Source organism: Pan paniscus, chromosome 6, assembly GCF_029289425.2.
Source record: "Pan paniscus chromosome 6, NHGRI_mPanPan1-v2.0_pri, whole genome shotgun sequence".
Lineage (NCBI taxonomy): Eukaryota > Metazoa > Chordata > Mammalia > Primates > Hominidae > Pan > Pan paniscus.
The window spans coordinates 39901892-39916505 of NC_073255.2; the positions used below are offsets into that span (position 1 = coordinate 39901892).

Consider the following 14614-nt stretch of genomic DNA (forward strand, 5'->3'; position numbering starts at 1 on the left):
TTTTCATAAATATTTCAAAAATTATGAAAAAAGCTAAGTAGAAGATGTTAAATGGAAAAATCAGGATATTAAATATACTATAATGTTTGGAATTAAATTCTACTTCATTGGTAGTATAGTTTTACGTCCCTAGATGAAATAATTTAAACTAAGGTACCAGGATAATATTTTAATAAATTTAAAATAAAAATTCTTAAAGAATCAGGACTACTGTAATAAAGTGAAACATTTGTTGCTCAAAAATATACCATATCAGATAGCATAGGGTTAATACTCACTTAGTTCTCACAACGCACCATGCCTCTTCTAAAACACAATAATTCACATGTAACTCCAACAATTTCTCTCCTACTTCTTTGGCAGATTTTCGACTATATGTAGAATAAACTATTTTTGTCCGAGCCCTTTAAATTTAAACAATAGTTTAAAAGATTTTAAAATAAATGATAATAGAATAGACTAAAAAAATCTTACTAGCAAATTGAAATCTCAATACTCACTGGATGGAACACTGATATACATGACTCAAAACAGCATCAACTATTTTGGGGATGGCAGTTTCCATATTCCTACTTATATTTTGAATGTAATAAAACTTACAGCAATTTAATTTTGCATATACTGCTCATTACTGTATAAGATAGTCTAAAGCTGTACTGGGAGCAGAGAGCAGCTTAGGATATACAATTTTCTTCTCATAATTCACACAGTTTTCAGAGAATATATTCTGACAGAGACTGAATGTAGTGAAAACACATCTTTCAATGCTTAATTTCATCTAAAGAAGCTCTGACAAATACATGAATTGAAATTTAGTGTATCAAGTAGAACACTTAGACAATGGACATCCATGGTATCAGAAGAGGTAGGAAAAGCACCTTCACAGAATCTTGAGAAATGGGGATGGTCACTAAAATATGGTACAATAGGTGATTCGACCGTAGTGGGAGTTCTTACAAAATCCTGACAAACTATCACTTATGCATTGGATATTGCTTAGAATTTCAAGCATATGGGATGCTCAGTCACCACAGTGGTTTCCATGCCAGTTCACCGCAGTAGAACAGAGAGAGCATCAGGTACATTTCTAAGGTGTCTGACTCCAAGCCCTGGCTCCTAGACAGCAGACCTAAAACTTTTAAATAATTTAAACATTTGCCTCTAACAATAGGCCAAAAATCCACTTTTAAAAATGATTACCCTGACAACTACTAGAATAACCAAAATAATTTTTTAAACCAGCCATTTAAGGAAAGCAAAACTTTTAGACATCAATGGAAACTAGAGTTCTCATAATCGACTAGCAAAAATACTCTAAATTTTCATTAAAGCACGTACTATATAATAGCAACTTTCATGTACTTTTTCTACCTGTCACAAAAAGCTAGTCATTGGCCACCAGTAAGATCTAGAAATCATTTCTTAAATCAGAGTGGGGCTTGTGGTGTAGAGCAGGGGTTGGCAAACCATGGCTGTGAGTAAAATCCATCCTACCTACTCTTCCAACTACCTAGTAGTTTTACTGGAATACACACACACATCATAAATATGTGACACATTTGTCACTTTGGGAAAAACTGGCTTTTGCATTTTTCAGTTTTCAGAGGTCTGCTTGCTCCAGAGGCAACAGGTACGTATTGTCATTTCTGGATGGTTATTGTCATTTTTTTTAACTTCCAGCATGAAAATGAGGACGAGTTTGTGTGTGTGTATGTGTGTCTATGCGTGTGTGTGTGTAAAAATTTTCCCAATTCCTAAGAATTGGGAGTCGCCAAGTGAGTCTTGAAGAAATACTCATCAGCTGCCAACCTCAAGTCTGCATCTTCGTAAAGTGGATGATTCACAATGGGAAGAAGTGTAGACAGCTTGACGCTTGCCATTGTAGGCATGGCACCTGCGAAGACAGCATCTGAAAAAAAAAGGATATATTCTTCAATTAAATGTATTAAAGAAACTCAGAAGTTAAACTCACCTCTAATATGTGAACCCAAATTAAGAAGGATGATGCCTATTTACATGACCATGGACCTCATTCTTTTTATTAACTCAATAGTTATTCATTATCTACTATAATAATAGCTGACTTTTGTTAAATGCTATCTTGGTGATAGAAATTGTGCTCCATATTTTAACAAGAAATAATTTTCACAATTCTAAGGGGTAGGTCCTCTGTTCTTACTTTGTAGAATCTACAAACTGAGCATGTGAGGGGTCTGGGTTGTACACTCGTTAGAATCTAATGCCTGATGGTCTGAGGTGGAACAATTTCATCCAGAAACCACCCCCTACCCCCCAGTTCTGTGGAAAAAAATGGTCTTCCACGAAACTAGTCCCTGGTGCCAAAAAGGTTGCAGACTGCTGTTGTAGATGATGAAGAGACACAGCCAAGTTAAGTGACTTGCCCAAGACTGCACAGCTAGGAAGTTCCAGAGCCTGCCCTCTTAGCTGCTTCACTGAAGCTTCCTGCTATGCTAGAGCACCATGCTAACAGCAGGACTACAGACACACATGAAACAAAAAGAATGTAAAATGTCACATCTGTTCCAAGAATGTGAAATGCCAGGACCTGAGAGACTGCTATGAAGGGCAAGTCTCATGGGACATTTTTTCCAATGACTTTTGTGGCTGGTGAACTGTGGTCCTGTGGATGTGCCATAAAAAAAGGAAAACATTGTTTTCTTCCCGCAGATCGTCTTTAATTAAGTTCTCAGAGTTACCATTTGACTTGACACCATTTATACATGCCATGAAATCATTTCACTACTTGCTAGTAGTACTTTTTGGAGTAATAACATGTATAAATTTGGTCATAACTAGAGATACATCAAAATCTATCTGGCTTCCATTTCCTCTCTTGAAATATCAGAAGACCAAATGCTTACTTCCTGGTACTTTTGTATAAAAAACAATTACAGTGGGAGGAGCCAAGATGGCCAAATAGGAACAGCTCCGGTCTACAGCTCCCAGCCTGAGCGACGCAGAACACCGGTGATTTCTGCATTTCCATCTGAGGTACCCGGTTCATCTCACTAGGGAGTGCCAGACAGTGGGCGCAGCTCAGTGGGTGCACACACCGTGTGTGAGCTGAAGCAGGGCAAGGCATTGCCTCACTTGGGAAGCACAAGGGGTCAGGGAGTTCCCTTTCCCAGTCAAAGAAAGGGGTGACTGACGCACCTGGAAAATCGGGTCACTCCCACCCGAATATTGCACTTTTCGGACCGGCTTAAAAAACGGCGCACCACGAGATTATATCCCACACCTGGCTCGGAGGGTCCTACGCCCACGGAGTCTCGCTGATTGCTAGCACAGCAGTCTGAGATCAAACTGCCAGGCGGCAGATAGGCTGGGAGAGGGGCGCCCACCATTGCCCAGGCTTGCTTAGGTAAACAAAGCAGCCTGGAAGCTCGAACTGGGTGGAGCCCACCAGAGCTCAAGGAGGCCTGCCTGCCTCTGTAGGCTCCACCTCTGGGGGCAGGGCACAGACAAACAAAAAGACAGCAGTAACCTCTGCAGACTTAAATGTCCCTGTCTGACAGCTTTGAAGAGAGCAGTGGTTCTCCCAGTATGCAGCTGGAGATCTGAGAACGGGCAGACTGCCTCCTCAAGTGGGTCCCTGACCCCTGACCCCCAAGCAGCCTAACTGGGAGGCACCCCCCAGCAGGGGCACACTGACACCTCACACAGCAGGGTACTCCAACAGACCTGCAGCTGAGGGTCCTGTCTGTTAGAAGGAAAACTAACAAACAGAAAGGACATCCACACCAAAAACCCATCTGTACATCACCATCATCAAAGACCAAAAGTAGATAACACCACAAAAATGGGGAAAAAACAGAACAGAAAAACTGGAAACTCTAAAACGCAGAGCGCCTCTCCTCCTCCAATGGAACGCAGTTCCTCACCAGCAACTGAACAAACCTGGATGGAGAATGACTTTGACGAGCTGAGAGAAGAAGGCTTCAGACGATCAAATTACTCTGAGCTACGGGAGGACATTCAAACCAAAGGGAAAGAAGTTGAAAACTTTGAAAAAAATTTAGAAGAATGTATAACTAGAATAACCAATACAGAGAAGTGCTTAAAGGAGCTGATGGAGCTGAAAACCAAGGCTCGAGAACTACGTGAAGAATGCAGAAGCCTCAGGAGCCGATGCGATCAACTGGAAAAAAGGGTATCAGCAATGGAAGATGAAATGAATGAAATGAAGCGAGAAGGGAAGTTTAGAGTAAAAAGAATAAAAAGAAATGAGCAAAGCCTCCAAGAAATATGGGACTATGTGAAAAGACCAAATCTACGTCTGATTGGTGTACCTGAAAGTGATGGGGAGAATGGAACCAAGTTGGAAAACACTCTGCAGGATATTATCCAGGAGAACTTCCCCAACCTAGCAAGGCAGGCCAACGTTCAGATTCAGGAAATACAGAGAACGCCACAAAGATACTCCTCGAGAAGAGCAACTCCAAGACACATAATTGTCAGATTCACCAAAGTTGAAATGAAGGAAAAAATGTTAAGGGCAGCCAGAGAGAAAGGTCGGGTTACCCTCAAAGGGAAGCCCATCAGACTAACAGCGGATCTCTCGGCAGAAACCCTACAAGCCAGAAGAGAGTGGGGGCCAATATTCAACATTCTTAAAGAAAAGAATTTTCAACCCAGAATTTCATATCCAGCCAAACTAAGCTTCATAAGTGAAGGAGAAATAAAATCCTTTACAGACAAGCAAATGCTGAGAGATTTTGTCACCACCAGGCCTGCCCTAAAAGAGTTCCTGAAGGAAGTGCTAACCACGGAAAGGAACAACCGGTACCAGCCACTGCAAAATCATGCCAAAATGTAAAGACCATCGAGACTAGGAAGAAACTGCATCAACTAACGAGCAAAATCACCAGCTAACATCATAATGACAAGATCAAATTCACACATAACACTATTAACTTTAAATGTAAATGGACTAAATGCTCCAATTAAAAGACACAGACTGGCAAATTGGATAAAGAGTCAAGACCCATCAGTGTGCTGTATTCAGGAAACCCATCTCACATGCAGAGACACACATAGGCTCAAAATAAAAGGATGGAGGAAGATCTACCAAGCAAATGGAAAACAAAAAGGCAGGGGTTGCAATCCTAGTCTCTGATAAAACAGACTTTAAACCAACAAAGATCAAAAGAGACAAAGAAGGCCATTACGTAATGGTAAAGGGATCAATTCAACAAGAAGAGCTAACTATCCTAAATATATATGCACCCAATACAGGAGCACCCAAATTCATAAAGCAAGTCCTGAGTGACCTACAAAGAGACTTAGACTCCCACACATTAATAATGGGAGACTTTAACTCCCCACTGTCAACATTAGACAGATCAACAAGACAGAAAGTCAACAAGGATACCCAGGAATTGAACTCAGCTCTGCACCAAGCAGACCTAATAGACATCTACAGAACTCTCCACCCCAAATCAACAGAATATACATTTTTTTCAGCACCACACCACACCTATTCCAAAATTGACCACATACTTGGAAGTAAGGCTCTCCTCAGCAAATGTAAAAGAACAGAGATTATAACAAACTATCTCTCAGACCACAGTGCAATCAAACTAGAACTCAGGATTAAGAATCTCACTCAAAACCGCTCAACTACATGGAAACTGAACAACCTGCTCCTGAATGACTACTGGATACATAACGAAATGAAGGCAGAAATAAAGATGTTCTTTGAAACCAACGAGAACAAAGACACAACATACCAGAGTCTCTGGGACGCATTCAAAGCAGTGTGTAGAGGGAAATTTATAGCACTAAATGCCCACAAGAGAAAGCAGGAAAGATCCAAAATTGACACCCTAACATCACAATTAAAAGAACTAGAAAAGCAAGAGCAAACACATTCAAAAGCTAGCAGAAGGCAAGAAATAACTAAAATCAGAGCAGAACTGAAGGAAATAGAGACACAAAAAACCCTTCAAAAAATTAATGAATCCAGGAGCTGGTTTTTTGAAAGGATCAACAAAATTGATAGACTGCTAGCAAGACTAATAAAGAAAAAATGAGAGAAGAATCAAATAGACACAATAAAAAATCATACAGGGGATATCACCACTGATCCCACAGAAATACAAACTACCATCAGAGAATACTACAAACACCTCTACGCAAATAAACTAGAAAATCCAGAAGAAATGGATAAATTCCTCGACACATACATTCTCCCAAGACTAAACCAGGAAGAAGTTGAATCTCTGAATAGACCAATAACAGGAGCTGAAATTGTGGCAATAATCAATAGTTTACCAACCAAAAAGAGTCCAGGACCAGATGGATTCACAGCCGAATTCTACCAGAGGTACAAGGAGGAACTGGTACCATTCCCTCTGAAACTATTCCAATCAATAGAAAAAGAGGGAATCCTCCCTAACTCATTGTATGAGGCCAGCATCATTCTGATACCAAAGCCGGGCAGAGACACAACCAAAAAGAATTTTAGACCAATATCCTTGATGAACATTGATGCAAAAATCCTCAATAAAATACTGGCAAACCGAATCCAGCAGCACATCAAAAAGCTTATCCACCATGATCAAGTGGGCTTCATCCCTGGGATGCAAGGCTGGTTCAATATATGCAAATCAATAAATGTAATCCAGCATATAAACAGAGCCAAAGACAAAAACCACATGATTATCTCAATAGATGCAGAAAAGGCCTTTGACAAAATTCAACAACCTTTCATGCTAAAAACTCTCAATAAATTAGGTATTGATGGGACATATTTCAAAATAATAAGAGCTATCTATGACATCATACTGAATGGGCAAAAACTGGAAGCATTCCCTTTGAAAACTGGCACAAGACAGGGATGCCCTCTCTCACCACTCCTATTCAACATAGTGTTGGAAGTTCTGGCCAGGGCAATCAGGCAGGAGAAGGAAATAAAGGGTATTCAATTAGGAAAAGAGGAAGTCAAATTGTCCCTGTTTGCAGATGACATGATTGTATATCTAGAAAACCCCATTGTCTCAGCCCAAAATCTCCTTAAGCTGATAAGCAACTTCAGCAAAGTCTCAGGATACAAAATCAATGTACAAAAATCACAAGCATTCTTATACACCAACAACAGACAAACAGAGAGCCAAATCATGAGTGAACTCCCATTCACAATTGCTTCAAAAAGAATAAAATACCTAGGAATCCAACTGACACGGGATGTGAAGGACCTCTTCAAGGAGAACTACAAACCACTACTCAAGGAAATAAAAGAGGATACAAACAAATGGAAGAACATTCCATGCTCATGGGTAGGAAGAATCAATATCGTGAAAATGGCCATACTGCCCAAGGTAATTTACAGATTCAATGCCATCCCCATAAAGCTACCAATGACTTTCTTCACAGAACTGGAAAAAACTACTTTAAAGTTCATATGGAACCAAAAAAGAGCCCGCATCACCAAGGCAATCCTAAGCCAAAAGAACAAAGCTGGAGGCATCACACTACCTGACTTCAAACTATACTACAAGGCTACAGTAACCAAAACAGCATGGTACTGGTACCAAAACAGCATGGTACTGATACCAAAACAGAGATATAGATCAATGGAACAGAACAGAGCCCTCAGAAATAACACTGCATATCTACAACTATCTGATCTTTGACAAACCTGAGAAAAACAAGCAATGGGGAAAGGATTCCCTATTTAATAAATGGTGCTGGGAAAACTGGCTAGCCATATGTAGAAAGCTGAAACTGGATCCCTTCCTTACACAAAAATCAATTCAAGATGGATTAAAGACTTAAATGTTAGACCTAAAACCATAAAAACCCTAGAAGAAAACCTAGGCATTACCATTCAGGACATAGGCATCGGCAAGGACTTCATGTCCAAAACACCAAAAGCAATGGCAACAAAAGCCAAAATTGACAAATGGGATCTAATTAAACTAAAGAGCTTCTGCACAGCGAAAGAAACTACCATCAGAGTGAACAGTCAACCTACAAAATGGGAGAAAATTTTTGCAACCTACTCATCTGACAAAGGGCTAATATCCAGAATCTACAATGAACTCAAACAAATTTACAAGAAAAAAACAAACAACCCCATCAAAAAGTGGGCGAAGGTCATGAACAGACACTTCTCAAAAGAAGACATTTATGCAGCCAAAAAACACATGAAAAAATGCTCATCATCACTGGCCATCAGAGAACTGCAAATCAAAACCACAATGAGATATCATCTCACACCAGTTAGAATGGCAATCATTAAAAAGTCAGGAAACAACAGGTGCTGGAGAGGATGTGGAGAAATAGGAACACTTTTACACTGTTGGTGGGACTGTAAACTAGTTCAACCATTGTGGAAGTCAGTGTGGCGATTCCTCAGGGATCTAGAACTAGAAATACCATTTGACCCAGCCATCCCATTACTGGGTATATACCCAAAGGACTATAAATCATGCTGCTATAAAGACACATGCACACGTATGTTTATTGCGGCATTATTCACAATAGCAAAGACTTGGAACCAACCCAAATGTCCAACAATGATAGACTGGATTAAGAAAATGTGGCACATATACACCATGGAATACTATGCAGCCACAAAAAATGATGAGTTCATGTCCTTTGTAGGGACATGGATGAAATTGGAAATCATCATTCTCAGTAAACTATTGCAAGAACAAAAAACCAAACACCGCATATTCTCACTCATAGGTGGGAACTGAACAATGAGATCACATGGACACAGGAAGGGGAATATCACACTCTGGGGACTGTGGTGGGGTTGGGGTAGTGGGGAGGGATAGCATTGGGAGATATACCTAATGCTAGATGACGAGTTAGTGGGTGCAGCACACCAGCATGGCACATGTATACATATGTAACTAACCTGCACAATGTGCACATGTACCCTGAAACTTAAAGTATAATAAAAAAAAACAATTACATAATTGTGAAGGTTACTATCATTTTTAATCAGCACAATAAAATCAGTAATAAGGATAAGACATATTATTCAGATCTACTATAAAAAACTATGTTGGAGAGGAGGTGGAGCATGATGACCAAGTAGAAGCCTCCACTGTTCATCCTCCCCTCAGGAACACCAAATTTGGTAACGATCTACATAAAAAGCACCTTCATAAGAACCAAAAATCAGCTTAGGTACCAGCTTGGCCACAGTGGGGACCAGCACCAAGCAGGCTCTTGTGGTCCCCGATTCCAGGCCTTGGCTCTTGGGTGGCATTTCTGGATCTGCCCTGGGCTGAAAGAGAGCCCTCTGCCCTGAAGGTTGAGTTCCAGGCCTGGCAGCACTCACCACAAGCTGACTGAAAGGTCCCTGGGCCTTAAGTGAATGTTGGCGGTAGCCAGGCACTACCTCCCATGGGCCTGTGATAGTGGTGGAAATGAGGAGAGACCCCTCTGCCTGGGGAAAGGGGAAGGAAGGGTGGGAAGGACTTTGTCTGGTGGTTTCAGCACCAGCTCAGCTGCAGTAGAATAGAGCATCATGTAGATTTCTAAGGTGTCTGACTCCAGGTCCTGGCTCCTGGACAGCAGCATCTCTGGACCTGACTATGACCTGGGGGATCTTGCCACCCTGAAGGGAAGGTCACCAGCCTGGTTTGCTTTGCCACCTGCTGACTGTTGAGCCCTACACCTTGAGCAAACATAGGTGGTGGCTAGGCAGTAGTTACAATGAGCTTTGGGTAAGACCCAGTGCTGTGCTAGCTTCAGGTCTGACCCAACACATTCCCAGTAGTGGTGGCCACAGAGATGCTTATATCACCCCACCCCCAGCTCCAGGCAGCTTAGCACAGAGAAAGAGAGAGGGAGAGACTCCATATGGGAGAGAGTAAGGGAAGAGAATAAGAGCTTCTGCCTGATAATCCTGAGAATTCTGGATTTTATCCAAGACCACCAAGGTAGTACCTCTAACAGTCTGCAATAGCTTCAGCATTACTGGGCATGGGGTGCCTCCTAGTGCAGATACAGCTGCAGCGACCAGAAACTTAGATCACAACATCAAAGTCCCTTTGAATACCTGGAAAGCCTTTCCAACAAGGATGGGTACAAACAAGCCCAGACTGCAAAAACTATAATAAATACCTAACTCTTCAATGCCCAGACACCGACAAACATCCACAAGCATCAAAACCATGCAGGAAAACATGACCTCACCAAACAAACTAAATAAGGCACTAGGGGGCCAATCCTGGAGAGACAGAGATATGTGGACTTTCAGACAGAGAATTCAAAATAGCTGTGCTGAGGAAAGTCAACGAAATTCAAGATAACACAGAGAAGGAATTAGTAATCTTATCAGATAAAGTTAACAAATAAATTGAAATAATTAAAAAGAAGCAGAAATTCTGGAGCTGAAAAATGCAACTGACACACTGAAGAATGTATCAGTCTCTTAATAGCAGAAGAAAGAATTAGTGAGCTTAAAGACAGCCTGCTTGAAAATACACAGAGGAGGTGAAAAAAGAATAAAAAAGAATGAAGCATACTTTCAATATCTAGAACTAGCCTCTAAAGGGAAAAATCTAAGAGTTATTGGCCTTAAAGAGGAGGTAGAGAGAGACAGCAGTAGGAAGTTTATTCAAAAGTATAACAGAGAACTTCTCAAAGCTAGAGAAAATATCAGTATTCAAGCACAAGAAGGTTATAGAACACCAAACAGATTTAACCCAAAGACTAACTCAAGTCATTTAATATCAAACTCCCAAAGGTCAAGGATAAAGAAAGGATCCTAAAAGCAGCAAGAGAAAAGAAACAAATAACATACAATGGAGATCTAATAGATCTGGCAGCAGACTTTTCAGTGGAAACCTTACAGGCCAGGAGAGCATGCCATGACATATTTAAAGTGAAGGAAAAAACCTGTTACCTGAGAGTAGTGTATCCAGAGAAAATGTCCTTCAAACCTAAAGGAGAAGACTTCCCAGTGAAACAAAAGCTGTGAAATTTCATTCACACCAGACCTATCCTATAAGAAATGCTAAAGGGAGTTCTTCAATCTGAAAGAAAAGGACATTAATGAGGAAGAAATAATCGGAAGGTACAAAACTCACTGGTAATAGTAAGTACACAGAGAAACACATTATAGCAGTGTCATTATGGTATATAAACTACTTATATGATAAGTAGAAAGACAAAAAGATGAACCAATAAAAAATAACTACAATAACTTTTCAAGAGACAGTACAGTAAGATATAAATAGAAACAAGAAAAAGGTAAAAAGTGGGGAGATGAAGTTAAAGTTTAGAATTTTTATTAGCTTTCTTTTGGCTTGTTTATGCAATCAGTGTTGTCATCAGTTTAAAATAATGGGTTATAAGATATTATTTGCAAGCCTCATGGTAACCTCAATTTTAAAAACATACAATGGATGTACAAAAAATAAAAAGCAATAAATTAAAACACACCACTAGAGAAAATAGCCTTCAATGAAAGAAAAAGAGGAAGGAAGAGAAGACCACAAAACAATGAGAAAACAAATAACAAAATGGCAGGGGCAAGTCCTTAACAATAATAACTCTGAAGGTAAATGGGATGAACTCTCCAATCAAAAGACAAAGAGTAGCTGAATAAAACAAAACACTAAGAATCTGTTACCTACAAGAAACACACTTTACTTATAAAGGCAAATATAGACTGAAAACAAAGGGATGGAAAATTATATTCCATGCCGATGGAAACCATAAAAGAGCAGGAATAGCCACACTTATATCAGACACAATAGATTTCAAGACAAAAACTATAAAAAGAGACAAAGAAGGTCATTATATAATGATAAAGGGGTTCATTCAGCAACAGTATATAACAATTGTAAATATATATACACCCAATACTGGAGCACCCGGATATATAAAGCAAATATTATCAGAGCAAAAGAGAGAGACAGATCCCAATACAACAATAGCCTGAGACTTCAACACCACACCTTCAGCAGTGGACAGGTCATCTAGACAGAAAATCAACAAAGAAACACTGAACTTAATCTGCACTATAGATCAAAAGGACCAAACAGATACTTACAGAACATTTCATCCAACATCTACAGAATACACATCCTTTTCCTCAGCACGTGGATCATTCCTCAAGGATAGACCACAAAACAAGGATAGGCCACAAAACAAGCCTTAAAACATTTTTTAAGAATTGAAACAATGTAATGTATCCTCTCTGACCACAATGGAAAAAAAACTAGAAATCAGTAGCAAAAGGAATTTTGGAAACTCTACAAACATAGAAATTAAAGAATATGCTCCTGAATGACCAGTGGGTTAATAAAGAAATTAAGAAGGAAATTGAAAATGTTCTTGAAACAAATGATAATGAAAACACAACACATCAAAACCTATGGGATACAGCGAAAGCAGTATTAAGAGGGAAGTCTATAGCTGTAAGTGCCCACATCAAAAAAGAAGAAAAACCTCAAATTAACAACTCAATGATACATCTTAAAAAACTAGAAAAGGGCAAACAAAACCCAAAGTTAGTAAGAGAAATGAAATAATAAAGATCAGAGCAGAAATAAATGAAATTGCAATGAAGAAAACAGTACAAAAGATCAACGGGTTTTCTGAAAAGACAAAATTAACAAACCTTTAGCCAGACTAAGAAAAAAAGACAGAAGGCCCAAATAAATAAAATCAGAGATAATAAAAGGAGACATTATAACCAATATTGCAGAAATTAAAGGATCATCAGAGACTACCATGAGCAACTGTATGCCGATAAATTGGAAAACCTAGAAATGGATAAATCCCTAGATACATAAAACCTACCAAGATTGAACTATATAGAAATCCAAAACCTGAACAGACCAATCACAGGTAATGGGATCAAATCTCTAATGAAAAGTCTCTCAGCAAAGAAAAGCCCAGAACCTGATGGCTTCACTGCTGAATTTTATCAAACATTTAAAGAAGAACTAATATCAATCCTACTCTAACGATTCCAGGAAATACAAGAGGAGGGAATACTTCCAAATCCATTGTATGAGACCAATATCACTTTAATACCAAAACCATACAAAGACCCATCAAAAAAAGAAAACTATGGGCCAAAATTTCTGATTAATGTTAATGCAAAAATCCTCAACAAAATACTAGCAAACTGAATTCAATAACACATTAAAAAGATTATTCATCATGACCAAATAGGATTTATCTCAGGGATGCAAAGATGGTTCAACAAAGCAAATCAATGTGATACGTCATATCAACACAATGAAAGGGAAAAATCATATGATCATCTCATCTCCATAGATGCAGGAAAATCATTTGGTAAAATTCAACATACCTTCATGATAAAAACCTTCAAATAAACTGGGTATAGAAGGAACATTAATCAACATAAAGAAGCTATATACAGCAAACGCACAAGTAGTATCATACTGAGTGAGGAAACACTGAAAGCCTTTCTTCTAAGATCTGGGACATGACAAGGATGCTCACTTTTTACCACATTATTCAACATAGTACTGGAAATCCTAACTAGAGCAATCAGACAAGAGAAAGAAATAAAGGGCATCCAAATTTGAAAGGAAGAGGCCAAATTATCATTGTTTGCAGATGATATGATCTTATATTTAGAAAAACCTAAAGTCTCCACCAAAAAAAAACTATTAGAACTGATAAATTCAGTAATGTTGTAGCATACAAAATCATACAAAAATCATTAACGTTTCTATATGCCAACAGAGAACAACCTGATAAAGAAAATTTAAAAAGTAATTCCATTTACAGTAGCCACACATAAAATTAAATACCTAGAAATTAACCAAAGAAATGAAAGATCTCTAGAATGAAAGCTATACAAAACTGGAGAAAGAAATTGAAGACGACACAAAAAATGGAAAGCTATTCCATGTTCAAGCATTGGAAGAATCAATATTGTTAAAATGTCCATACTATTCAAAGCAATCTACAGATTTAATGCAATCCCCATCAAACTACTAATGATATTCCTCACAGAAATAGAAAAAATGATCCTTATTTATTTGAAAACACAGAAGACCTAGAATAGCCAAAGCTACCCTGAGCAAGAAGAACAAAACTGAAGGAATCACAATACCTGACTTCAAATTATACTACAGAAGTATAGTAACCAAAACATCATGGTACTGCCATAAAAACAGACACACAGACCAGTGGAACAGAATGGAGAACCCAGAAAGAAATCCATACATCTACAGTAAACTCATTTTTTACAGCAGTCCCAACAACATACATTGGGGAAAGGGCAATCTCTTCAATAAATGGTGCTGGGAAAACTGAATATCCATATGCAGAAGAATGAATCTACACCCCTATCTCTTGCCATATACAAAACTCAAATCCAAATGGATTAAAACCTTAAATCTGGAGGAGCCTAGATGGCCGAATAGGAACACCTCTGGTCTACAGCTCCCAGCCTGAGTGACGCAGAACACCGGTGATTTCTGCATTTCCATCTGAGGTACCGGGTTCATCTCACTAGGGAGTGCCAGACAGTGGGCGCAGGTCAGTGGGTGCGCGCACCGTGTGCGAGCTGAAGCAGGGCGAGGCATTGCCTCACTTGGGAAGCGCAAGGGGTCAGGGAGTTCCCTTTCCTAATCAAAGAAAG

At 39.2% G+C, this 14614-nt stretch overlaps 1 protein-coding gene and 1 long non-coding RNA gene across 2 annotated transcripts in view; one reads left to right on the plus strand and one right to left on the minus strand.

Moving 5' to 3' along the window:
• LOC117975402 (uncharacterized) overlaps positions 1–14614 on the plus strand; it is a 104338-nt gene that overhangs the window by 51770 nt on the left and 37954 nt on the right. The window lies entirely within an intron of this gene.
• Positions 1–14614, minus strand: part of LOC117980919 (probable C-mannosyltransferase DPY19L2) — a 117957-nt gene that overhangs the window by 10428 nt on the left and 92915 nt on the right. Inside the window, 2 exon segments of the mRNA XM_055115830.1 lie at positions 279–404; positions 1810–1909. Coding sequence (XP_054971805.1) covers positions 279–404; positions 1810–1909 — 226 coding nt within the window.